The sequence below is a fragment of the Mytilus edulis genome, chromosome 7 (assembly GCF_963676685.1).
Source record: "Mytilus edulis chromosome 7, xbMytEdul2.2, whole genome shotgun sequence".
Classification (NCBI taxonomy): domain Eukaryota; kingdom Metazoa; phylum Mollusca; class Bivalvia; order Mytilida; family Mytilidae; genus Mytilus; species Mytilus edulis.
Window position 1 is genome coordinate 20,269,596 of NC_092350.1, and position 27,976 is coordinate 20,297,571.

The 27,976-nt window shown below is 31.9% G+C and overlaps 2 protein-coding genes and 1 long non-coding RNA gene across 3 annotated transcripts; 1 reads left to right on the forward strand and 2 right to left on the reverse strand.

Annotated features, from left to right (window-relative positions):
• Window positions 1-200: 200 nt before the first annotated feature.
• Window positions 201-14,272, reverse strand: LOC139480983 (uncharacterized). Its single transcript, XM_071263985.1, has 9 exons — window positions 13,755-14,272; window positions 11,465-11,657; window positions 10,495-10,692; window positions 9,264-9,371; window positions 8,271-8,471; window positions 7,588-7,729; window positions 4,644-4,807; window positions 3,354-3,479; window positions 201-1,952 (listed from the first exon to the last, which is right to left on the reverse strand). Exons 1-8 carry the CDS (start codon window positions 14,034-14,036, stop codon window positions 3,373-3,375), a joined length of 1,395 nt encoding a protein of 464 aa, XP_071120086.1. The 5' UTR covers window positions 14,037-14,272; the 3' UTR covers window positions 201-1,952; window positions 3,354-3,372.
• Window positions 14,273-15,594: 1,322 nt separating this feature from the next.
• On the forward strand, window positions 15,595-19,582 carry LOC139480984 (ependymin-related protein 1-like). Its single transcript, XM_071263986.1, has 5 exons — window positions 15,595-15,702; window positions 16,785-16,895; window positions 17,519-17,597; window positions 18,576-18,743; window positions 19,457-19,582. The coding sequence occupies exons 1-5, from the start codon at window positions 15,691-15,693 to the stop codon at window positions 19,567-19,569; spliced, it is 483 nt and encodes a 160-aa protein (XP_071120087.1). The 5' UTR covers window positions 15,595-15,690; the 3' UTR covers window positions 19,570-19,582.
• Window positions 19,583-22,760: 3,178 nt separating this feature from the next.
• LOC139480985 (uncharacterized) lies at window positions 22,761-27,582 on the reverse strand. Its single transcript, XR_011654544.1, has 2 exons — window positions 27,430-27,582; window positions 22,761-26,514 (listed from the first exon to the last, which is right to left on the reverse strand). It is a non-coding gene; the product is annotated as an uncharacterized lncRNA (long non-coding RNA).
• Window positions 27,583-27,976: the final 394 nt, after the last annotated feature.

Here is a 27,976-nt window from a genome sequence, read left to right on the forward strand (position 1 = left end):
TAGTTTATGTCACCAAATTAGCTGTTAGTGTAAAGTATTGTGGAACTCCAGGAATGAAAATAAATGTCACAAATCTAAATTACCGTAATTTTTTATTTTTTTGTTATTTTTTCTTGGACATGAATTAACAAAATAAAAGCATTATTATAATCAATATATCATATATATCTCAATTGCAGTCATAAAAGAATTCATAACTTTTTAATCCAATATAAACAAAAGCATTAAGCATATATAAACACAAAAAGCATGAACTAGAAAGGTCTTCGATATATTATAGAAGAATATTGCCACTACTAGACTAGAAATTAATAAAAATTATTTTGACAGGGAACGATCTTATTCAAAACATAATGATTAAGTTAAAGCATATACAATGTAGATATTCTTACAGTCATATACGTAATTCAACAACTATATAAAGCATAATTAGATAAACAAAAAAATAAAAAATTAAGTATTCCCTGAAAGACTTTTGTCGTTTGACATAGTTTGACAAAGTTATTTGTTAATGGATATATATGATCCGTTCGGTTTAGAAAGAAGTGGTTATTCTTCTTCAAACATTTATATTTTTATGAACAGAGATGGAATAACAGATGCAAAAATCGTGTTATAGAATGTTCAAGGTTGTTTTATTTCTTTTCTCTGGTGTGATGGGAATTGCAGACTAGAAACAGGTGACCGATATCCCATCTTAGATAGCCAAGGGTTACGATCAACTACATTCCTCTCCACTTGGATAGGAGGGACGTTTATAACCTTTGTCTAGCGAAGATGTGGATATCCATAATCTATGCAATTTAAAATTCTCAAATTGGATCTCAGAAATTACTGAAAATTATTAAGTGATGCACTTTAACAGTTTATGATAGTTTACTTTTTCAGATTTTGATTTTTCCTATTCAATGACAGAGGAAGGACAAGTTCTTCTTAAAGAATGTGTGCCTTGTCTAAACACATTGAGACGAGTTCGGTTATTTTAAAAACATCAAGAAATTATAGCGTAAAACATCAAATATGAGATGTGAAAAAATCGTTCCCTGAACACATGTCAGAACAGTTTCCGTTAAGTGGTTTATGACAGAAAAAATGAAAATATTTCGATGTTAACACATGACGACAGGTAGTCCATATGAGTGAACGCTGTTATTTTCAGATGATCAATAAAGCAACATACACAATACAGCACATTAAAAAAGCACCATACTTAATTTAGCACTTTATAAAACAAAGTGCTTCTTTTATAACTAGTACATATATCTTTTAAGCATCAGTCATATAGTTACCAACAATGGTTTAAACTAGACAACTTCATGAACAGATACACATATTTATTATCCAAACACTTTATGGTGATATATTAGAGGTTTAATGACATTAATCTATCAGATACTATGTTCTAACTTTGCCAAGTTCACAACATTATATCTGTACTTGCATTTTGTTGTTTTTTGGTTTATGACATAGTCTATTAAGAGTTGGGTGCCTGAAGGACTTCACTTGGCCATAAAAATAAAGTTTTACAAATTCTGAATATTTGTTTTAAATTTTTTACCTTTAAACTAAGTAAAAACAGTAGTTTCCTATTAGTGCATTTCGTCCTATTTTATCCAAAGTCTTTTTTTAAATTGCTTACTGATTTCGGATATTATCAAGCTTAAAAAAAATTGAAAGTTTTTTCTTTGTACTGGAATGGAAAAAGTTGGCCAAATGGCATCCTGTGATTATTTGGGCACTTTTTTTACTCATAATCAATGATTTGACATACTTAATTGATCAGAAGAAATACTAATACTGAGTGATATAACAGTTGTTGTGACTGACCGACCAAAAGGTATAAAAACAACTACATTAATGGTTTATAAAATCAATGTTGTGGCATTACGATGTATAATCTCAAAGAAAATCAATCAACTGTCTAAGTCAACAGATCCATCAAAGGTTCTGGTCTGAAAAAGAAAAAAAACATTTTAAAGTAAGACATAAATATTTCAAGAAAAGTTACACAATATTCTAAATAATCTAGATTATCTTTAAGCTGTTAAAAGCAACAGAGACTATGATAATAGTTCCAGTCACATCTACAGATCTATAACTATGTAACATATACATCTAGATGTAAACAGTAGATTTGGAAAAAAATCAAAGAAATCAGGCTTCCAATTTTGTACGCCAGACGCTTATTTTGGAACAAAAGACTTGTCAGTGACGCACAGATCAAAAAGTCCAAAGACAAATAAAGCCAGAAGTTTATGTAACTGAATTAAAATGAAGACACTCTCTTTTATCGAAAGTATTAAGGGAACAGAGAAAGGAGTGTTTATATACACCAACCACAACACAATGAATTCTTCAAGCCTTCAGCCTTCTTATAGCATATTTCTTTCAAGCTTTTTAGCTTGTTTAATTGAAAAAGCTTCCAAATATATTAAGCAATACTGAAACCAATCAAATGAAAAACTTTAGAAAGATTAGGAGTAAAGCAAATTAAAGCGTTTTTCCCTGAGTTAAAAATGGTCTTGTGAAGGTTGTAATTTATAAAGGAGGGGCGAAAGATACCAGAGGGACAGTCAAACTCATAGATCGAAAACAAACTGACAATGACATGGCCAAAAACAAAAAGACAAACAGACAAATAATAATACAAAAGACACAACATTGAAGACTAAGCAAAACGAACACCACCAAAAACTGGGAGTGAACTAAGTGTGTATTTCATTTACTTGCATATAAATGGTGTATGTGTGCTTTAAAGCATTTGGTATTGAGAAAAAACATTGGTGTTTTCTTTTGAACAATTTGCCTAGATAACGTGGAGCTAAAATATGGTATAGCCAATTATCTTCAAGATGTCTTTCATAATTTCATTTTGTGTATGTGCTGCTCATTCAGTGAAGTATATCCCACCTACCATTTCGTTTATTCACGAGTAACATGCATGTTTAAACTACAGTTTAACGCTTATGCTAATGAAGAGATGATTATGCAATGTCATATCTATGTTAATGTTACAATTGGTACTTTTTTGTCATTATTTTATGTAGGAAAATGCTAGACTTACAATACTAATCACCATGTACGAAAATATGTAAATTACAAATGCTTAAATAAAAAAACAGAGTAATTTCTTCAATTGGTATTTACAAATATAATTTGACAAATTTGATCCGATTAATATTGTATACACATACTGGAAGCATGAAGTTATGATATAATTTCTTACAGGTAGCATCTTTTAAAATATGCGAAGCAATTGCGTATGCAAACCAGCAATTGTCTAAAGTAATAATTTTGAGACAATACTGTGGATGCTAAGTGGGTAAACTAATCTCATTAAAACAAACAATTACCTTAGACAGTTACCCCTTGTCAACTAGACCCCATTCCCGCAGTGCATCCAAAACAGTGGTTATCTGTACGAATCTTTACATCTGCCATTTCATCTAATGAACTGATGTCCCAAACAGTCAGTCTATCTAAAATCAATATATATTACTTGGTAAAACATTTCATAATTTTCTACCAGTATTATTTTGAGTACATTTTCAGACTAACTCAATGTGCTATAAGCAAAAGATAATAGTTCAAAACCTTATCACATTGTTAAGCATAATAAAAACATTGATTTGGAAGATTATTATTATTGTGTGATTTTTTTTTTCAACTGAAAGTTATTAGACATATCATTGTCTTAATCAAAATTTAAGAACAATTCATAAGTAGTTAACCGATGTTCTAATCTTTAAATCGATTAAAAGAGGGACGAAAGATACCAAAGGGATAGTCAAACTCACAAATCCAATACAAACTGACAACGCCTTGGCTAAAAATGAAAAAGACAAACAGAAAAACAATAGTAAACATGACACAACATAGAAAACTAAAGAGTAAACAACACGAACCCCATCAAAAACTAGGGGTGATCTCAGGTGCTCAGGAAGGGTAAGCAGATCCTGCTCCACATGTGGCACCCGTCGTGTTGCTTATGTGATTACAAATCCGGTAAATAGTCTAATTCGGTAGGTCACATTCATGAAAGGGAAGGGGATTGTAGTTACGACGTTAGGAACATATCCGATATCATTTGTGAAACAGTTTTTCCATAACGGTCAACCAACTCGTGATGGCGTCCGTAACATTTACGAAGGGATGATTTCAACTTCACCATTTGGAACTCTTGGTTTAAAAGCTTCCTTGTGAGCAGCAACCCTCTATCAAGAAAATCATGATTGGAAATGCAAGCACGGGAATATCGTATCAATTGGGAGATATATACCCCGTATGCAGGCGCTGCTGGAATGTTGCTACTTAGAAATGGAAAGTTCACAATTGGAAAGCTTAAATCATCTCTTTTGTCGTAAAGTTTTGTTTTCAACCGACCCTCATTGTCAATTTCTAGATGTAAGTCAAGATATGAAGCCGACTTAACTGTATCTGTAGCATCCTTTATCTTAAAAGTGACATACTAAGTTTACAAACAAAAGCTGAGCAAATGGCATGAACTCTAAAAGGAGCGAGACCTGGTACGTCATACATTACCAGCCATCCAAATCTATATATACAGACAAAATGTTACAAATTGGAATAGGTCTAAGACGAAATGTATATATACAAAGACATATTTCAAATGTTGAACTTACTTTGTGATTGTCCTTGACACTGTAAGTCAAGTTGTTGATTGAAGTCGCAGTCATAGATTTGACCATTCCAGTTGATGTTCATTAGGTTTCTACACATTAATCCATCTATTGTGTCTAGGTTGTAGTTTCTTACAAGTAACTCCATATAGTCTTTAAGCTCGTTCCTTTTACATGCAAAAGAAAACACATGTTTTACTTTCGCACATTTTCTTGAAAAGCTAATAATCTTATTATATAAAAATTGAATAATTACTGACGGAATACATGTAATCTGTCATACCAATTAGATTTTGGCATGTGCAACTGATGAAAAAAAGATGCCAAGGATGGCAAAAGGAGATTTAAATTCGTAAGTCTGAAAACGCCACTTCTAAAAAAAACAATAAATAATCAGACGAACAATACCAGTATAACAATCAAAACAAAATAGAAAACCAAAGACTGATCTTAACAACACTAACCCCACCAAAATAGAGGGTGATCTCGGGTGCTCCGGAATGGTAATAAGATTCTGCTCCAGTTGTTGCACCCGTCTTGTTGCTTGTGTAATTAAAAAACCGGTGATATGGTATTTTTTTTCGGTAATTCACATTCTTGGGAAAGGGGAAGAGTTTGTTTTTACGACAATTGGAACATATCCATCGTCATCTGTGTAAGAATTAAGTATAATAGTTGAAACTCATATTCTCCTACAGACACGCATTTGCATTTCCCACGAATTTGACAATCCTGAGGATTACTTAGTCTGAACCGTTTATATAGCTTATGAGCATATATCATTTATTTCACATAAGGGTAATTCAAATAAAAGGTTTCAATTCTTTTTATCACATTAAAAAAAAATCACAGCTTCGCATTTTAATTCGTTGATGCTCTAATTATATTATAGCGTATTTCTAGTACTGACCAATTTTAAAATGCCCAAGTTGGAATAGACATACAATTTTGGTACATTTTGTCTAATTTTTGTGTATCAAAATTTGAATAAGGACATTCATATCCAAATTAAAAAATAAATATAGTAGAACAATTTTATAAAATCAATTTATATATGTAAAGGGAAATAACAAGTATTAAAAAAACAAATGAACTAAATACGACTATTTGTATGGTCTTTTTATATATATTGTGGATACCAAATATAGTTTGATATGAAACAAAAACAGATTTTGTTATCCCCTTATATGCTGACACATTACTTACCATAATGATGATTTGAACATTTTTGGTGTTGTTTTAATATGGAACGTTTTCAAAACTTTAGTGTAAAGTGAACATCATATACAATCGTATATTAAAACCAACAGTATCTCAATCCAATAGAAATATAAATCATGTGTACACAAGGAAGCGATTAAACCACGACTTCCAAGTGGTGAAGGTGGCATAATCTCTGCGAAAATATTAAAGATGCCATCACGAGTTGATGGACCATGAATGCATATCTGTTATCTGTTATCACAGATGACGACGCATATGTTGGAAATATCGTAACCAAAGTCCCGTCTACTCTTCCTCGAATGTGGACTACTGAATTAAACTTATAACAGGGTTTGTACTTATATGAGCAACATGATGGGTGCCGCATTTAGAACCGAATCAGCTTTACCTTCCAGAGCGCAAGTGTTCAACACTAGTATTTGGTGGTGTTCATCTTGCTTAATAGTTTTATGTTTTCTATGTTGTGTTATGTATACAATTGTTTGTTTTTGGTCTTTTTCGTTTCTTTTTGCCATGATGTTGTCAGCGTAATTTTTGAAGTATGAATGACCATATGGTATATTTCGTCCCTCCCTCGTATAACATGAAGAAGATCATGCTTATTTAAAAAAAAAAGATCATACATTTCAAGACATTTTGTTTGCATTTATAAAAGCTTTTTATATCAAGATTGCTACATCGTAACGAACATCGTAACGACATGTTCCTCGATGATGTGTAAATGATAAACAAATGGGGTTCAAAATGTAGCATTGTGGTACGATAGTCAAAATATCATGTTATAAGTCCAAAAGAACTGTATAAATCTTCAGCTCAAAATGATAGTACATGTGACGGCAAACATTCATATCAAGTCTTTAGTATGAGAGATTTCCGTCAAATTATGTCAGAGAAGGAAGGTACGTCATTGTGATACAATAGTTTAAACACGTTCTTTGATTACTCCCGTAAATATGGACAAATCAAAATGATGCTATAATGTGATAAACTACATGTGGTTTAAAATAATCCTTTTAAGTATGAGGATTTTCTGGCAATGATCTCAAAGGATTTGCGTTCATAAGTTGACATCGTGATATAGTGAACAAAATTAAAAACGTCCATTTACACCAAAAATAATGTTCAAATCAAAATGAGATTGTAATATGATCATCTTCATATGATGCAAAACAACCCTGCAAAGTATGGAGGCTTTGTGTCATACGGTCTCGGAAAATTTGAGTTTACAATGTGTCAATGTCACAATATTAAAACAAAGTGGTTAAAGTCCCATAACTCCCGTAAAATTATCAACTCAAAATAGGGTTAACTACATATAATGGCTGTCAAACGATCAGGTGGGTTGTTTTCTGAAGGTGTCAATGTAACAATAATAAACAAACGGTCAATGTCCTTTAGTCCATATTAATTGTTGAATTAAATTGCGTTTCAAAATGATTCATTTCACATGATGGCAAACAATTATTACAAGTATGCAAGTTTTGTGTCAAATGGTACCAGAGAAGGTTCGCTAACAAGTGGTATTGGAACAATACTTAAAGGGCCAAGGTCTCAAAACTCCCTGAAAAATGTAGAAAATGTCAGTACAGTATGGTCAACTGCTTAGATCACAGAACATTCCTCTTACATCACTATGCAGGAATATAGCCTAACATTACATTATTTTTTTATCAACAAGATCATTAAGATAATATATCTATAAATACTTCTTAATATATCATACCTTCGGTAAAGAAAATCAACAAAACGTTTGATTGGCATATTTGTCATGGTGAACAGCTGCTTGAATTCTATTCCAAAATGTTCCATTAGTTCCGCCTTGTATTTCTCTGCTAACGGGACCTGTGGTGGCGGTAGAAATCCACCTACAATAGAAATGTTGGAAGTACTTTCGTTCTATGGTGCATCGATTCATAGAACATTTTTGTATATATAATGTATTTTCTTGTAGACTTGTCTTTCATTAATTACACTAGTCTAAATTCGAATTCAACTTACATGTTTGCTAATAATTTAAAAATACCAAAAAGAGTAGGGAAATGGTCCCATTCGAAAATATTTCCCCTACATTGATTTGCTTACAGATTTTGTTTTTTGATTCGATTAAGGTCTAACAAGACAGACATGATTAGTAATACAGTATAGCATAAATGTCAAGATCTCAAAAAAAAATTAATATGTTTTGTCAACATAATGTATAGTTGCCATCTTGATCAGCTGCAATTCTTAAACTTTATTATGAGTTCATGCATTGTTAATCAGTCTTCACACTCAAATTTTCATAGAACAGGCCAGGGGGTGAAGGCTGTACATTCTGAAACATCTTTGGAATTTCGGTTATTCTGGTTAATGTTTTACTATGCTAATAAATTGGACAGATTATGCCCCTGATAAATTTGAGCTTACCTAATGGATTGTAAACCAAATCCAACTGCAAGTCATCCTGTTTACCATAACCCAAAGAGTTGAGGACCAGTAAAGCATGGATGCTCTTATCAAATACTCCTTTTCCACGTTGCATGTTGACATTTTTAGCACTATAACAAGGCAGTGAGGCTATAACATGCAGTTTGTGGTCGGCGAAGAACTGTGCAGTATCTTCTTGACCTAAACGACAATCATTATTAAACTAGGAAGAGCAAAACAAGAATTACTGAACAATATGATTATGAGGGGTTAAATAATTACTGTTATGAGTCGACTTTGTACTTGCTTACCATTAAGGAAACAAATGCATCTAATCACAGATCCTATACACAAACTTAAGTAACAATTTCTATCACATTTAAATTTACACTTTTTACAAGTATAGTGGAGGAGTTGTTGTTGTGAAGTTGTGATTAAGAAATTTCTGTTTAACTCTTTGACAGATTCATAACTTGATCTATTTCAGATATAATTTATTTTATAAATGTGACCTTCTCCTCTTGTTCGTCTTAGATTCACTAAAAGTGTGGAACATTTGTAACAATAATGAAACAAAATCAATATATAATAACCAAAGTACCTTTGAGCACTATTAAAGAGACAATAATGTTTTCATTTTGCAACATGAGCTAAAGCTTAAACATTTACTTGTTTAAGATCTCTAGAAAAAAATCAGGAATATTTTGAATCAGAGTAATCATCCTATTTCTCAATATGTAGACAATTTATTTAGAACAGACATGGTTTAATTTTTGATAAAACAGTTTTCTTGACAAGTATTGGTAATATACGCATGCACACCGACGAACTTGAGTGTATATTAATAAACTATTGCTTGACATGAGGATGAGGATGATCTAAAAGAGGACGAAAGATACCAAAAAGACAGTCAAACTCATAGATCGAGAATGTTCAACACATTGCACTGTTCTTTGTATGATTAATAGTGAAAGTGGAATAACTCTAATTTACCTGGTTCTAACAAAGAGGTTAAATTACTTCTCACAATAACGTCTCGACCAAGTTCTTTCCCTCTAGCTGCAAGATATCTGAATTCGGCATTTAGTTCTGGGGCGCCACCTGTGAGACGAAAATTATCATTTGGCATGATATGACTATATATGGATTGCAAAAAACATCCCATTTTTCATGGCATACCGACTGGTTGGTTATTTTGCTGTACGTTCAATGGCAAATATATGGTAAAATAAAGTTGGTAGAAATTGTTAACTTACCGCTATGTTCTTAATAATATATTTTTACTATAATAACATGAGCATAGAAAATAGAATAGGACGTACTTTAATGAAGACCGGAATAACATCACCAAAAAAAGAAACAAGAAGAAGGACAGTTGACACTGAATGTAAAAGCATGAGAAAGACCTGGGATGAAATGGAGATGATTACAAAGGACAGATAACAGTTGAGAGACCGGGTATCAGCATCATATGCCTGCCGGCATGAATAGGATTAATAAGTTAAGCAGTTAGAAAGTGAAACAAGAGTCAAATATTTGAATTTTTAGCTAAATGGTATATAGTTAGTAAACGACAACCACTGAGCAAATTTGAATACATGTATACATTCATATAGCATTTATATTCAAACATTTACTTGCCTTCTGTCTAAACATCACTTTTAATTTTCGAAGCACATGTACTTAGTTTAAAATAGATAACTGTTTTGTATTACAGTATATATAAGGCATCTATTTCATTCAATTTTTCTGAAAATAATGAAAACAATAATAAACTAAAATCATATTTTTACTACCAAACCTACATCAAATGCACCGTAAAAAAATGTTTTTGGACAGTTCTTACCTAGAAAAGATTCTGACTTTTACCTTTGAACATTATTTGACAATTCCACTCTAAAACAGATTTGGATAGCTCACAGATCCCACCCTATAACATTACGAGAACTGTTTAGAACAGTTCTATTTCAGATTATTCTGACAGTGTCGCAAAGAGAATAGAACTGAACCAAACTGTATATCTAAAGTTTGATCCCCGCTTTGATATTTCTTTCTTCAAATCATTTGAAATGTATTGTTTTGTCAACCGTCATAGGTTTGAATCTTTACTATTTCCAACCTCTAGGGGTTAAGCATATCCAAAAATGTAACCACTAAAACCGTAGCTTTCTCTCATATATAAGGGAGCTCTCATTATTTCACCACTTCATTTAAATGGTTTTACCTGTTAAATCCAGTATTGTTACAGACGGACTGTTTTCCAAGATCTCCATACATTTGACAGCTGTTTTATGGTCCATCATTTCTTTCCGTTTTGGCGATGATTCCACGTGGCAGTGATTACAAGCCTGGTTACAGTAGAGGCCTATGTTAATTTGCATTTGTTCACAAGGCTTTCTTGTTAGGGTTGATGGTCGAACTCCTGACAAATTAAATAAACACAATGATGTAATATCTAAAATATTGTTATTTGTATGGAGAGTTGTCTCATTGGCACTCACACCACATCTTCCTATATCTATGATCCTAACAGAGTTGATACACATATCATTTCCTGCTAGCAAGACAAACATGTAACGGTAGGAACACAATACCTTTATTTGACTAATAAGATATAAGAAGATGTGGTATGAGTGTCAATGAGACAACTCTCCATCCAAGTCACAATTTGTAAAAGTAAACCATTATAGGTGAAAAGAACGGTCTCCCGACACGGAGGCTTAAGCTTGGATCACACCGACCAGCAAGCTATAAAGGGCCCAATATATGACACGTCTCAAACCATCAAACGGGAAAACCAATGGTCTAATATATATAAACAAGAATGCGTCCATAGAACACGGAGGCCCCACTCTCACGATCATTTTCTATTTTCAGTGTACCGTGACATTGGGGTCAAACATCGTATTTAAATTAGAAAGATCATATCATAGAGAACATGTATACTAAGTTTCAAATTGATTGGACTTCAACTTCATCTAACTCTACTTTGACCAAATATTTAACCTGAAGCGGGACAGATGGAGGAAGAACTTACTGACCCACAGACCAGAATCTTTATACAGATTGATTGTTTTTGCTATATGGGTAAACTGTTTAAACCAATTAACCCATTAAGCAACACTGTATTTCATAAAAAGTCTGTACAAAATTTACCTACAATAAACACAAGTTTCTGAATTCAATGGTCATACCTGTCTTTTCCTCTGACTTTTGTTTCCAGAACTGAACAAAGTTTGGAACACCAAGGTCATCAAGTGCTCTTTGTCTTTTCTTTCTCTCTTCTTTTGTCATTTGTTTTTGGCCTAAGGTTTTCAGTTTCTCAGCTGTTAGTTTGAAGTCGGGGTCATTTTCCATTTCTTTCAACGTGTCCGGAATCAATGACCCCTATAGTAAATGCACATATTCTAGTTCAATGATAAATGGGGACCCATAAAGATAAAGCTAATCATTTGTTTTTAATTGATATTTTAGAACATAATATGAAATAACTACTTATATTGTTCCATATGGGAAAAGTTTAAATTTAGTATGCCATGATACAATTTACATGTACATTTGTATCTAATTTGTTAAACGTTTTTTTGCTACATGTTTCGAGGTAAAAAAGTGAGTTGGTGCCTAAGTGTTGTTTGAACTTTAAGTACTGTTATTTAAGAAACAAAGCAAACCAGAAAGAAAACAAATCCGAGACAATACTTCTTATTGGTTTCTTTTGGTTTTCTCATAGAGGCCAGCCCAGCGTTAGAGAAAATGGATGATGTAATTGTCCCAAATGATAACAAATAATCAGTAACAATTTTGTAACTAGAATGTGTTATCATTTTTTATTGTCATGATTGTGTATATTTTTAAGAACACTTTTGATCCTATTCTGTGTACTTCTAAAAGTATTTATGCATACCTGGCTTTCAAATTTTTGATGTGAGCATTCTTAATGAAGGTAAATGCAGAAACAGTTCATTTATGTTTGGGATGTATGGTCTGGATACAACTGTGGGAAATTTGGAGGTTTGTGAGCACTTAAAACTTGTATAGAAGCCAGGGTTGTTTTCACAAGTGATGTACATTTGTATACATGAATTTATATTTCATTTAAAAACTATATGCTTACTGTGTCATATTTATTTTTGTAACAAATGTCTGTTCTATTATCAAAGGGGATGTTGGTAATCATCTAGATGTATACAGTTCATTTTGAAAACGCTCAATAATAAAAATTAGATGTAAAAATGTGTTTTTTGTTTATGCATTTTTTTGTTATTTTTTCAGAATTAAAATGTTTCATTTGCGAGAAATGATTGACAGGTGTGAATAGATGTAGAGGCTCCTACGGGGAAAGTTGTATCAAAAGGAAAATAACTTAATTCACAATGCCTATACATATTTTATAAATACGATATGTTGGCCTTATACTTAAAATTGAGTTTCTAATAATAACATATAAAGGAACAGGACGTTAAAAGGGGGAAATAATATAACCATCAACGAAAACTCGTATAATTTACGGGATTGAAGTCTCAACAATTTGATTTAAACTTCTATTGAAAACAGTCAACTCTTGCATTGGTTGTTATTAGGCTTATTATTTTAAATTAGATGAAATATTTACGTTTTACAAATACAAATACAAAATAGTTTATTGGCACAAAACTATTGAAATAATTGGCAACACAATATATTGTTAAAAATCGTCTTTATTTCTTTTTCAAATTATAAAAAAAATAAAATTAATATATTTAATTTTAATTTTCATTCTTATATTTAATTTTAATTTTAATTCTTATATTTAATTTTAATTTTTATTCTTTCTCTTTGAATACAAAACAATATTTTTCATTTATCTATCCTCCATAAATACTAATATATCTGTACAGGTAAAATTTAATTCTAATCAAGCTGGTACAGATTGATTTACGACCTTCCACTTGGATATTGCACAGCATGTGTTTATTACACTGGGACAACTGTCGACCAGTCTGACATCTAGACGGATTAAGACATCCATAAAAATAAGTCCCTACCCGTACTGGTAATACTCCACAATTTCTGAACTGTTGTACATTGTAAGAGAATTTAAACAACTGATAAGATTACTTTTATCCATTTTATAATTTTAAATGTATAGTGTACATACAAGTTCCTGTTTTAACTAATTTTTAGTTTTATCCTATTCTAACTCTGTTAATATTTTTTTAAATTTTAACCAGTAGATAGAATTTTAAATAACGCAATTTCAAAAATAAACAAAATTTTTAAATGCGGTGACCATGCAGATAGGGTGGACTTCCAAAGAAGAAGAAGAAGAAGAAGAAGTAAGTGTATGATTTGCTTCAAGTATATTGCATACACATTCTGAATGTCAACTATTATTTTTTGACTGTCATTGACTGTACATATACATGTATGTTGACATTATGCGGTTGACATATAGATTAAGCATACTCATGATAATATTAATGTTAAACATATCTGCAGACTCACCTTTGTCCTTTCTGCGAGAGCATCAAGACCAATCCATTTTCCAGAGACAGAGGGAGCAACTGTTTTTGGTTTTGACTTTGGCCTTGTCAACTTGTGAGATTCTACATTAATAGGTGTATTGTAATCAGGCAAATCAGGCTTCTGGGCTGGTGATGATTCTTTTGCTGCATCATCTTTAGATGTACTTCCTATACTTCTGGAATTTCCGAGGGTTCTAAAGTGGATTACATTACCATATCTGAGGTTAACTGTTCGATTTACGAATCTTAATAATAAACCCATTCCACAGACTAAAATTTTCGTTTACAGAATGTCTGGTAAACAGAAACAGCCGTACAACTGTCCAAAATCTAATAACTGGTAAAAGTCATCAATAAAATAACCAGTATTAAGAAAAATTATCCCGCTTATCAGCTTAATGTTCTATTGTTTGACATATGCAACATTGAACTTCCACAAGTGCATTTTTCGTTGATTTATTTGTTCTCAATAGTGACCTTTTATAAAAATTATAAACTGAAAAAAACAACGGAAATGAAATGGATGTTATCCGTATTTAAAAAAGAGACGTCATCGATTTTTAAAAAAGTCTTTTCATGTCTAGATTCAGGATACAGTGGGCACTGCCAGTACTAGATCTATGTACCATGTTTACATGTATACCTAAATGAATAACTCCAAGTTAAAACCGTCATTCTTGAGGAGGATACATAGACAATAATAGTGCATTGACTTGACATATCAACGATATAAGGATGAGGCTTAGAAACGGGGAAATGCGAGGCTGTGCCGAGCATTTTCCCCGTTTCGGGCCGAATCCTTATATCGTTAATATGTCAAGTCAATGCACTATTATTGTTTTTATACTGCAATCTTTAAAAAAAACATTTTCAATTGTTGTTTATTGTGTTAATGTTATTTATTTGATTTAAATATTTGGAAAAATCCCCTTTTAAAAAGGCCTCATATCACACAGACGGAGAAATATAAAACACGATGAAATGTACATCATTACCGCAATCAATGGTGAACGAATTCGTTGCAGACTAAAATATCAACAATAAACATAAAACATAACGATTTATAGGTTGCAAACAAAAAAATATTAATAAGTGAAATATGTTTTCCCAAAAATTGCAAAAGAAACAAGTTTGAGTCGTTAAACGCATCGTTGTTTACATTAGAAACAAGAACAGGTTGAAAAGGTCGTATGAATAATTAAATATAATTTCGACAATTTCTATTTAAATATTCATGAGGAAAAGTGATAGCAGGTCAGTGACTGTATATGGCATAGAAATATACAGTCAACGCATTTTGACTGCTCAAATAGAACGAGTGCAGTATAAATACATTTTATGATTAAAAAATTGCCAATCATGAGACTATTAGTTATCAATTTAGGAGAATTAAGAGAATTGCCATAATAATAGATATAATTTATTTTATAAATTTAAGATCATAAAAGTTATACATTATATTATATGACGTTAATCTTAACTAGGTATTAAACATATATTTCTTTATATGTCACTATGATTCGAAATAAAAAATTAATAGTCTAACACGACTTTCTAATATAACATCTAGCAAACGTGAAATAAGGCAGAAGTGTCAACACATTTGAAACAAAGCAAAATTTGCAAGAAACATGTTTCATTTATGTCCAATGTAAGTCCATTGAATTAATATCTTATCTTTGTTAATAACAAAGAATATCAAACATTTTTGCTGATATATATATATATATGATAACGTTTAAATTCGTACAGGTGTATTTCATTTCTATCTGGATATACGGTTAACTTTTGTTTAAATGTTTCGATACTTGATTTTTATTTCATTTTTTTGTTCTGGTTTATGCTGTTGTTTCCCAAAGCAATGGGAAGGATGGACATACCAAACATCTTCTCACACACTAAACAATGGATCTGTCATGTATGAAGAGGTTCGTATATATATATTAGTATATATATATTTGTTGTTTATTCAACTGCTGGATAATTGAATGGCTGAATTTGATTTTTGGAAAGAGGACTAGGAGAATTCAAAAAACGAATATCCTGGCATTAAAAGAGAAAATTAATATTCTGCAATTCGTAATGCATTACACAGATGTGTACAATAGTTAAAATTGTTTTTTAACAAAAGAAATAAGTGTGCGTAGCAACAAATGAAAGTGAATCAATCCGTAAAAAAATGTGGAATTCTTATTATTTCGGCCTTAAGTGGCTATGTATAAAATAAAATTGAGAATTGAAAATGGGATTGTGTCAAAGACACAAAATCCAGAACAAAGAGCAAAAACATCCGAAGGCCACCAATGGGTCTTCAACACAGCGAGAAAATCCAGCACCTGGAGGCGGACTTCAACCGGCCCCTAAATAAAAAATGTGTACTAGTCAATGTAGAATAAAGAAACACACAGCATTACGCACAGTAAAACTCAATTTAAAAGACATCCGAGTCCGATGTCAGAATAGGTAGCAAAAGTAACTAAGCAAAATGACAATGATACACAAACTTACAAACTAACAAAGGACTACTAACAGTTACTGACATAACAGCAAATCTACTTATTCTTCATTAGATTTCGAAAGATTTCTGCCACGGTTGCTTAAGATCTAAAGCGCAAAGTAAGTTTCAATAACTGCGAATACACTTATAGATGAGTACATTGTGTCTTTATTATTTTGTTAGTTTGTTTGTGCTTTGTGTCGATCTAATGAGGCAAACCTTTTAAACCGTGTTTTCAAATTGGAGTTTTGCTCATTGTCGATGGCCGTACTATGAGGAGCACTTGCTTACATCTACATAATTTGGTCTATGATGGAAGGTTGTCCAATCTTCAATCGAACCACATCATTTTTTTTTAGTTCTATATTAATGCTGTCTATTTCTACTAAGAGAAATATTCTGTTCCTGGGGCGTATTGTTTTAGTCAACTGTAAAGATATTTGCTTGACTATTCTTGATAAATTCTGCAGATAAAAATTTAACTGATGTTGATGATTTTTCTTTTTTCTGTAGGAATCTAGGTCGGCGTCTGTTGACTATAGCAAAGGTTGTGTATATTACAACCAAACTATCAATACCAACAGTGGATTGACTGAACAGATCGTCCTCCAAGATTTCAATAAGGTTTACTATCTTTGAAATTCATTTGTATTGCGTTAAGTAAGATTGAAAGACGCTTTTGTAGAAGTTACTGTATGTCGCATTTTATATCAATTAATTCATCTTTACACATGAGATAAACCAGCTGATAGAAGTCGAAACAGAGATAGAAAAAGACAAGTTACAATCAATAAATTTAAAAGGTAAAACACCAACACTTTAAATATTAAACGGATATCAAATATTACGACATGAAAGGTCTTGCAAGGTTTTTTGAAAATAAAAACGTTAAAATCACAAATTCAAAGATCCAGTCACAACACGTTTACCGTGGCAAAGTTTGTTTTGTTTCTTTATGAAAAATAAAAGTAATGTTTAAACGTCATAAATCGATTGAGAGAAAACAAATCCTGGTTACACACTAAAAACCTAGAAAAACACCTCAACTACAAGAGGGAAAAAGGGAACAACAAGAACACTGAAGTGCAAAAAAAATCAAACGCCAACATACATAGACTGTATTACACATTCTTCATATTATTTCTAACGTAAATGTATTTCTGAACAAAAGTATTGCCAATTTGATCATTGACAACTAACTTTTAAAGAGGGACTCGATGTCTACATGAAGATATTTTATCTTTTAGAATAAAGAGTACGTTATAAAAGATAATAAATGTATAACACTGAACCACACAACATCTGTTGAATTAGCATGTATACCAAGTAAGTGCAATGTAGATTTCAAGAAATTAAAAATATGATCGACACAATCAAAATTAAGTATTATCAATTGCTCATTCTGAGCAGTGATATATTCTCTATTCAACAGTATCAAAAGTGACTACTTGAAAAAGTCCGCAATAACTACTCGCCCAGGGTTATAAAGACAGGTTACAAGCATTATGTTTGTCTTCTTTTTTTTTATATTCTTGTCCTTGCAAGCTTTTTGTACATGCTGGAGTTTCAGAAACAAGTGTTTTTTTTTCAAATCTTATATATGTTTTAATTGATTGCAAAATGAATGCCTTTGTAAGATAACACATCATATATTCCTACAATCATAATCGATTCAGCACTTTTGGCTATTTCTTGGAGGTCAGTTTTATTGGTTGTTAAAGTCGGAGTGCCCGAGAGCAACATTAAACGTCGACAGTAAAACTGACAATTACAACGCACCTGCCAATTCACAACCTCGGGTTTGACTGGCTTGTGATACTGTGGGTAAACTCCTTAGACTACTCGGCCATCGAGGCCCCTCATACAAATACAACTATAAAAATAGTTTTGATCATGGTTACTATCTCCCAAGAAGAAAACGAAGTCTTGTAAGTTATAGGCATATCTGACAGATTCAGTAGTTAAATGTACCACATGCTATTTCATCAGTTGTTCTGTCATGTTTTCTATTCCTAATACTTTAAAATGTTGGCTTTTTCTTCGGAAATAATCCTTTTAAAAAAGTTGTCCCAACAAATTGAATTACTTCAAATGACATTTTTCATCTGAATATGATGAATCATTCTTACTTAGCTTATAAAAATGTTGTCTTTCCTAATTGCATTGACGATCGTTAACAAATCGAGTTCACATACTAAAACGATATATCTATTCATCTCTATATATTGGGGAATAATTATGCCAAGTAATAGTCACTAATTTCTAATATGTACTACAGAATGTGATTTCTTAATTTTATTTCAGTGGGATATAAGATACTGTCAAGGTCATATGTTGGCACTGGAATGACAAAAGTTAATGCAACACTTTACAAGTATATGGATATAACAGGAACGAGGTTTTTCTTTAAAGTTGTTGACGATGGCTGTATTCCTTTGATGACAGATACAGAAAGTCCAAACTGGATCGGAGGTAGAGAATTTACATTATTTTAAAATTCTGTTTACATTTCGAAAATCAGTTTAAAAAACGAGTGAATGTTTTGTTGACGATACAAGTGTGTGTATCAATAAAATTGGGAATGTGTCAAAGAGACAACAACCCGATCAAAGCGCAGACAACAGCCGATGGCCACCAATGGGTCTTCAATGCAGCGGGAAACTCCCGCACCTGGAGGCATGGTGCAGCTGGTCCGAAACTCCGAAACTATTTGCAGAGTAGAATATTCCGTAATTTATTTTTAGCAAAATAACTATATCTGTTGATTAATGTTAAAGAAAAGTCTGGCAATTGCTAAAACAAATGCATTTGGTAATACAGATCAAAATCTGCTTTCACAGTACGCGATTGAGAAATTTGTTGTGCTGAAATGGCATATGAGACAGAGCCAAGACTGATGTACACCATAGCCACAACAACTGTTTTAATAGCAATCAGAAACATAGATCGTATCGTACGTAGAGACATACTGTTATAGGATAGACTTAAATTCTTATTAGGAAAATTCAATGAAAATCAGTGATCAGTTTTACAAAAAATCTAAAATTCATCATAAGTTACGAATACTAGAGTACATTCATAATCAACTGAAGTCTTAAGATGTTTTTGTGAAACTGAACTCTGTAACTTAGATTTAAAAGTTTTATGAAAGTCACATGGTATCATATCACTAAGTATTTTTACAGAGGGAAGTAAGAAGACAACAGTAACTTACATGGGAATCACAAAAGGAATACACGACCCAACCGTATTCAACGTACCAACTATTTGTGTAAGTATTGCAGTTATGATAAAATGATCAACCAAAACACTAAATCGATAAGTTTTGGCACATTTTATAAATATTGAATTTTCGTTATATACCTCGATGCTGAACAGCATATTTTTTTTTTGCATACATTTTGATAGGTGTTTTTTTATACAAGACATTGGCCACATTCAAAGTAATCCATTTGTACATATTGCTTTCATACAAAGCATCTGTCTTGCATTTCGCCTATGTGATGTAACAAAATGTTTCCATTAGAATATGCATGTAACATATAAACACCAAGCTTTGTATTATACGTTGTATTATACAAGCACAAAACAGAAGTAATGTTAGTTTACTTTAAATCGTAAAGTTTAGTTTGTAGATGAGTATGTATGACAAAATTCAAGTTGAAGGTGAAATTGTAAACGTATATGAATGGTCCTATGTTTTATGATATCATTTGCGAATATCTAAATGCAAGGGAAAAGTAAAATCACAAAAATACTGAACTCCGAGGAAAATTCAAAACGGAAAGTCCCTTATTAAATGACAACATCCAATGATAAAACACATCAAAGGAATGGACAACAACTGTCATATTGCTGAATTGGTACAGGCATTTTCAAATGTAGAACACTGTTGTAAATGCCAGCTTTTGCAACCATGAACTACTTTCCGAAAGTGACGAATTTGTTGATCAGTCTTGATGTTGAATGCCAAAGAAGATTTCTTTTTAGTTTATTTTTGAAATGTTGCATACAATATTCCTTTATTCGAACATTCTATTAACAGTTTAATTTTGTTTTATTTCAGATGAAATGAAAAACAAAGTTGGCTCTGTATAGGATCGATTTTTGTGGAATAATATAATGTAAAACTTTTCATTAAAAAGACAACATTAGATCGTGTAAACTTTTGAACACACAATCTCGTATAAATAAAACACTTTGTTGTAAAAGGCGATGCATGATAATCATTACATAACATTAACACGTAGAAAAGTTATAGTATTTTAAGAGTACGCAAATGCACGTTTGCAAAACGACAAAATGCAGCTAGACCAACGGCGTTCAGTTGTTTGCGTATCATAAAGGTAGTGCGCAAAACACGACATACAATACAGCAACACGATATACTATATTCGCGTATGTTAAAGCAAAACGTTTCAACTTACACAACAATGTGGTTATTGTTCTAATGGAATTCTTTGCAACAATAATCTATTATTGTGCAATCACATTGATTCTAATATGTTTTACAGCTCACATACGTATATATTTCGACAATTAACGTCTTGTGATGCTCGAAGCCAAAATGTATTAAAATCCAAAATAAGAATATCAGTTTCGTTGAAACAAGACAAAAAAAAAGAACCAGAAAACCAAGTAGTTCTTGTTCCAAATGTGACGCACGTTATATTGCTCAAGCAAGAAAAAAACTGGTTACGCTTTAACCTTTCCGTAATGTTAAATTCGAGAAAAAGAGAACAGGGTTCAAACTTTTAAACATTATAAAACTACAAAATTAACTATTCAAAGATAAAATATTAAGATAATGTCCACACAAGGTTCATATGTGATGCTCAAAAAGGCCAAAGAAAGTACTAAGTTAAAGACCTAAACATCCGAATGGTTTTGTCAATTACAGCAAATCCAAATTTTCTTTAAATGAACAAATGATATATTTTATAGTCTCATTTTTCAAACCTTGAACGAAGCAATGAAGTCTTATACATAACTTTGCGAAAATTCGGAGATCCAACACCATTGCTTCGGACATTTACTATTGTGTGACATTTATGTGATTCTAAATACATACATCATTTCTGACAACTAGGTACAAACGTTCTTAGGCGGTTAAAATTTGGAATGTACTAAGGTGGATGATAGTTGCATGTTGTATGATAAAAATTAAAACCATAACCTAAAACTTCCGGTCGCAATAGTTGCATATTTCAATATTGATCTAGACGGAATATTTCTGATGTAAATAAATAACCAAAGATGGCAGAAAACCCCTTTCCCACCTGACGGACAAGACATCGTGGCAATTGTGAAACTTAAAAAGAGGCTATAATACTATGGGGACAATCAAAACTAAGAAACGAAATACAATGAAAAGATGAGTCCGCAAAACATAACATAAAATCTAAAGATTGAGCAACAACTACGACAATTAGCGACTTAATTGCCATGCTTCAAGTTTGAAAAATTCTAAATATAGGTACTGTACCAGTAAGGTGTGTGGCATCCATAACTTAATGTGTTAAAAGACTCTTATGCTATCTCAACAAACAATCTGCCTTTCAACTGTGTTCCGAGTGTTCTTTTATTCTAATGATGCAGCTTTCATACAGAAGCATCTCAGGACAAACGGAGAAAAAAACTATGTATCCTTTAAGTTAACTTTTCGGTATAAAGATAATGTCCTTTCATGGTTATAGATTATACACATTTGGTGAAAATGTTGACTACATCTATCCAGGCTGAACAAGAATAAGAGGCAAAGCAAACTAAAGATACAATTTCGTCTGTCTCGTATCTCGACTCATATCTGGAAACTGAAAATGCAGGTCGGCTCAGAATCATAGTTCAACGCCAAATAAGACAATTTTAGTATTCCCCATGTAAATTTTCCTTTTACGTCAGTATAGCAACAGCGCACCAGAGCCTGTATTTTGAATATACACATTCCATGGTACGTTTTTTTTCAGGGCTTGCTTTTTTTTTTATCACGCATTCTTTAATGGAGATAAACTGCTTACAAGGAAGCTATAACACCAAAACTAGCATATGTTATTGAATATCGGTGTCACATATTACCGATACCCAGCAAACATTGTGGTGTTTCAATTACATAGTGCCTCGTTATCGCATGTTATATATTGTTTACTAAAAGGAATGGTTTGACAGTCAAGCAAATTAATTTTCGGAAGTCAGCTTAACTAAGATTAATTATTTTGAATGAATTTCGATCGCCACAGACCAAAGCTAGATACTTGGACAATTTCAAATTTCGCTGGTAGATATCTTCCATTAATTCAAACATCATATAGTATAGTACCAGTCCTGGTTTATATGATGAGTTTATATCCATATTCGTTTTCGATTGTGATATTACAGAATGAAACGTATTTGCACGAGCTACACGGCGGTTCTAAGTTTGGATCAGCAACTGCTAACACTTCCGGAACATATGAGTTCTTAGGGTTCGTGTTGCTAATCTTCATTGTATACATGTGTAATGTTTTGTCATTGTTGTTTTCGTTATTCTTCGTTTGACCTTTGTGTTGTTTGTATTGATTAGACTTATGAACTTTGATTACCTCTCTTTTTGTCGGATATCTTATATTTACTACTAACTTCCGACAAGTTACAACCGAAATTTTAAAACTTTACATGTTCTTTTGTAGTAGCAAAGAAATATGATAACGTTTAAATCATGTCTTTCAGAATTTAAGAAAAAACGTGTAATCTTTCACAACCGAAACTATATTAGAATATTTCTTTCCAATGGTATTAAATTGTATCAATTTCGTCCATTTTACCGAGAATACAGAAGATTTAAAGTTAAAGGAAAAAGTAGTAAGTGTCCATTTTATTTTAAACCATCCAATCCAATTTAGCTTCATCTATATAGAAGGCAACAGACTTTGAACATTTTTGGCTGAAATTGTGTCAATATTTGGTTAAGAAAACAGAATGAATAACATCGATAAATATATCTTATTTGACCCAAACAGTGGGGAACTTATGTTGCTTGTATAATTAATCAAGCATTCATCAACTTTTAAACTGATGACATAACCGAAACATTTGTAGAGAGGTATTATACTAATAGATTATTTAACCTCTTTCCACTTTTACCTTTTCTTCATTGTTAATGAGTTTTTATATTTTTGTTTTATGTCTATTTCTCGGATACAATATGAAATAAGTCAGTCTTTTTAGTGAATAATAGGACTTAAAGTGTTCTCTTCCGTGAGGGATGCATTGGTCACCCCAGTTCACACTTGATACAAAAATTATCCCGGTTTGTGATTTTCAAAAATAGAAATGTTTATAGCGCAAAATTTATAACCCGTATCTGTCCACTGTAAATATTTAGATGCATTATTTTTAAGTCTGATTTTTTACTGCACTCCTGTGTGCTTTGGAGGTGTTCGATCACCATCATGCAACCATGCACTTCGCTTGTTTGCAAATATTAAACGTCACTTGATCCAAATCGCACCCATTGTTCGCCAAAAAAAAAAAAAGCGACGTAAATCATATAGGGTTCATAATTTGTCTTTATGCAGGCTTTTCAACTGGATAAATATACTTTAATATATCCATTTTGCTGCCGCTAATTTTATATGAGTAATATTATTCGTGACCCAGTGAATACGGTTACTGAACGTTTGTAAAAAATCTAAGTAACCTCATTAGATATATATTAGTTACGTCACATTGAAGACTTATTTTTAAAAGCAAACGTCATATAGCAACAACCTCATATTAACTTCACTTTGGGTTCACATTGTGAATGGGGTATAAGAGTCTCGGAAAGGGCGAGTAGAACCCGATACATGATACATAATATATATATTTTAAATTACTAGTATGTGAATATGCAATTACAATGAAAAATGGAGAAATTATATTAAAAAAAAATGTGTAGTGTACTTAAAAGTTAGAAGTAGTAGCAGAAAATATAAAATTCAGACTACCTAAAACAATAAAACATGCATTGTTCTGTGCAAGATTTCACATAAATTTTTTGGATATTAAAAGGGTTGTAGAAAACATGACATTAAAATTGTATGTAACGTTTGAAATATTAATAAACGTTACTAAAATTCAATATTTAAGAAATCAGATACTAAGCTTAAACCTTTTTTCAAAACAGGCGGCACCGAACCACCCTCAACTAAAGGCTGCAGAATGTCAATCGCCGTATTTTTTGCAATACGTTTACCAGGATTAAAATGTTTAACAAACAAATCCTTGTATATAAGAGGAAGTTTGAAGTAGAAGCGATAAAAATCCATTAATATGAAAACAGGTATTGTCTCATCAGCTTCTCGAATTGCTAGACATAAATTAAGGATCGAATCCAGGTAATCCACCGAAGTTGTACTTTGTAGATTAAAGTCTTTCAGTAAACGAAGAGCCTTCCATTTTTCAAGGTTGTTTCCTAGATAATGATGGCAGAGAAATTGTAAATAATACATTCGTATCTGCGGATGAATAATTAGCACGTCCTCCTCAACATTTGGAGTTTGAGAATCTTCTTGATAAAACATTATATGTGGCTTTCCTTTTGGGGTAAGATAAAATAAATCCGAACACGAATGCTTAAATCGCTGCACAAAATGAAATCCAATTTTTTCCAACATTTTACTAATGGAGGGAGGCTTCAAACCAGGAGTTATTATCTGAGGTTTGGTCGAACTTTTATATTGACATAGTTGAATAATCTCAACAGCTTTTCTATGTTGTTTGCGTTGAAAAAAGAATTCGGCCAGTAGAAGCCAACCGGTATATGAATCAGAAAACGTACCTAGTATGGTATACCAAATGCATTTTTTGTAGTCTGGATAGAATGTTTTATTACATTTTCGATTTTTTAACTTTGTGATATATCTATCATGGCATATCATAAATGGATAATGCTTCGCCAACGATCCGCACAGTTTTGAAAACCAAATGAAGCATATGTGCTTTAAAAGCTTACATTTTCTAGGAGACATTATAAAATAAATCGGCTGATATATGGTATTACTACCTCCATATCCTATCCCATGCATATAATGTAAAAGCGGATAGATGATTAAGTCTATGTTACAATAGTTTAATTTGAACATTTTAGAAGTTAAAGGTGCTTCAATATGGTCAAACAAATGTGAAAGAGTTTGTATTTGTTTTAAGGAACCATTTCCATTAGTTAAAAAATTACGTAAAAGTGATAGTAAAAACTTCTTTTTAGGTACATCAATTTTACCTTCTATCAAATTGTTGTTTGGTATAAAATAGTTCGGAAGGATATTGTACTGTATAAAAAATACTAGTCTTTTAATGCATGCTTGAAAGCATTCAAACAATTTGGAAGGTTGCCATTCAGAAATCTGAGATTCTTCAATCATCCAGAATAATACTGTTTTCATAAAGTATGAACACAAGGAATCTTTTAATTTTTCGTGAACTACTAATACTTCTTTTAATGTATATTTTAGTAATGCATAACACATAATTTGTGTATGATTGAATGTATGAACAAGTTTTTTTTCCGCAATTGAGAAAGACATTCTCCATTCGTAAGGATTGTCCTTCTTGTTATTAAATTTACTTCCGATAGGAGCAAGTAATACATTATCTCGTACTATATCTTCAATCAGTTCTGTTGGGGGCCATTCATAATTGCGGGGTCTTGTTATCCACTCTACAGCTATTGTCGGCCACGAATGACATTTGTAAGTAGACAAGAAATCAAACGATCCACGAATGGTAGAAGAACAAGGTCCATGTATCTCTGAAAAACTGTCCAATATTTTGCTCCGAGCTTTTGAAATATTCATGTCTTGTATTAAGTTTTTGTAGTGTTCATTTGATAATAAAATGTGGTTTCCAGAGTACACATGATTTTGTTTTTTACAATTTCTTTTTTTCAGATGTAGCTCAATATGCACATACCCCGGTGGTGTATTTTCGAAATTTAAAAAGAGTCCATATGGCAAGTCACTCGGTATTTCAGATTGTGTAGTGTATACTGTGTCGACCTGGTTGATATACATGATATCCAAGTCGCTCCCTGGTAAGTCTAAGCCTTCTGATTTACTTCCACTTGTCACTACTCGCCACTTAGGACTGTACTGTAAAGCATGATCTAGCACTTTAAAGAAAATTCGTCGTGCTCGGACGTCTTTTTCAGAGCCAACAATTTTGCAGAGAAAATCAAAAAGTTCTAGTGAGAAATTTGACTTCAGCGGCGCGGCTGGAAATTCCATTGCTAAAAAAGAGTCATTGCATGATCACTGAATAATCAAAACAAAACATAAAATATGCTTTGGAACAGTCATGAAATTGAGAATAAGTATGTTTAGACTTCTCAGTTAATGTATCATACATCATATATTATAAAGAATAAAAGAAAACATAACACATGTAAAAAATGTAGATACAAGGCAAGGATCATCAATCGTGCATCTAGAAACATAAGAACATCGCTACAATATAAACCAATAACCAACGAAATCATAGAAAAACGAAACAGTAATTATAAGCCACCTGGACCGAAAAAGTCTACATGTTTAGGAATATAAGGTATCTTCTGAAATTGATGAAAATTTACAGAAGTAGAACAAAAAATCTGAGAATGAAGATGTAGGAATATATTCCTAGCCCTAGATGTTCAAAGGGAGATAACCGATGTTACTTAATTGGAATTGTTTTAAACGGCTTTGTTGGTATAGATGAAACTTTACAAAGGTATAATGTACACAGTGAAAGATTGTTTAATATATTTTGTAGACATAATACAAATTGTGATACCCTTTTGTGAGTTTACTTACAGTTCTTGTTGCTTCGAGTGTCACTGATATAATAATTTTTAAAATGCGTATCAGATGTATAAAAATTAGTTTGTTGAGTTTGAGATATAAGCACCAACCTACCACATACACTGATATCTTTAAATCTGTAAAGCTAGATTCATAGGATATTGCATACAAAGTTTTTTAAATTAATTTACTAATGCATGTGGCATGTCTCCAGATGATTATGTTCTTATTTTCTGTCCTTGTTGGTTACTTTCTATATTTCTCTTTAGATTTACCATATATAATAAAATGTTATAGTAATAAGGAAAATGAAATTCTCTGCGCAAAAACGATTTAACAAAATATACAATGAAATAGTCACTTACTTCAATAACTGTATGCATGCAACTTTACATGTTGACTGTAGAAATTGAAATGTTTTGTACTTATATATACCCATGCACATTCAGTGTTGTTCATAAATTATGTGCATAAAGCTTTTTATTATTGTTAGACTTTTAGATATTCATATTAGTCATAGTCTATAAGATATTATTTCATTTACAAGGAAATTATCTTATCAATTGTGTCTTGTTTTTGTTTTTTTAATTCTTCCTTAAAATGAAAAGCCTATGTAAACGCATCGGTGGTCTCGTGGTATCTTGTGTGTCTGTGTGTGTGGAGGGGGGTATCAAGAGTAGCTGTTTCGGTTCTTATACATCATTGGCTTTCAAATATTCTGCTTTTGATTAAATTAATTGACATTAAATTCAAACATTTATGACGTGTTTTATTTATTTTTAAGGTTTGTATGTGCATGTTTTGTCAGGAAAGATTGTTAAAATTGTAAAAGATCAATCTTACTGTAGGTCACTATTCGAACCAAGTGTTTTTGTACGCTTCTAGTTACTTTACTGTATGTAGGTAATAAAG

Coding starts and splice junctions, on each gene's coding strand:
- LOC139480983 (XM_071263985.1), bottom strand. CDS start 14,036: ATGGGTTTATTATTAAGATTCGTAAATCGAACAGTTAACCTCAGATAT. Junction 9,372..10,494: donor AACAATACTGGATTTAACAG/GTAAAACCATTT, acceptor TTCGTCTCACAG/GTGGCGCCCCAGAACTAAAT. Junction 8,472..9,263: donor AACCTCTTTGTTAGAACCAG/GTAAATTAGAGT, acceptor ATTGTCGTTTAG/GTCAAGAAGATACTGCACAG.
- LOC139480984 (XM_071263986.1), top strand. Junction 17,598..18,575: donor TGAATTAGCATGTATACCAA/GTAAGTGCAATG, acceptor ATTTTATTTCAG/TGGGATATAAGATACTGTCA. Junction 18,744..19,456: donor AAGTCCAAACTGGATCGGAG/GTAGAGAATTTA, acceptor GTATTTTTACAG/AGGGAAGTAAGAAGACAACA.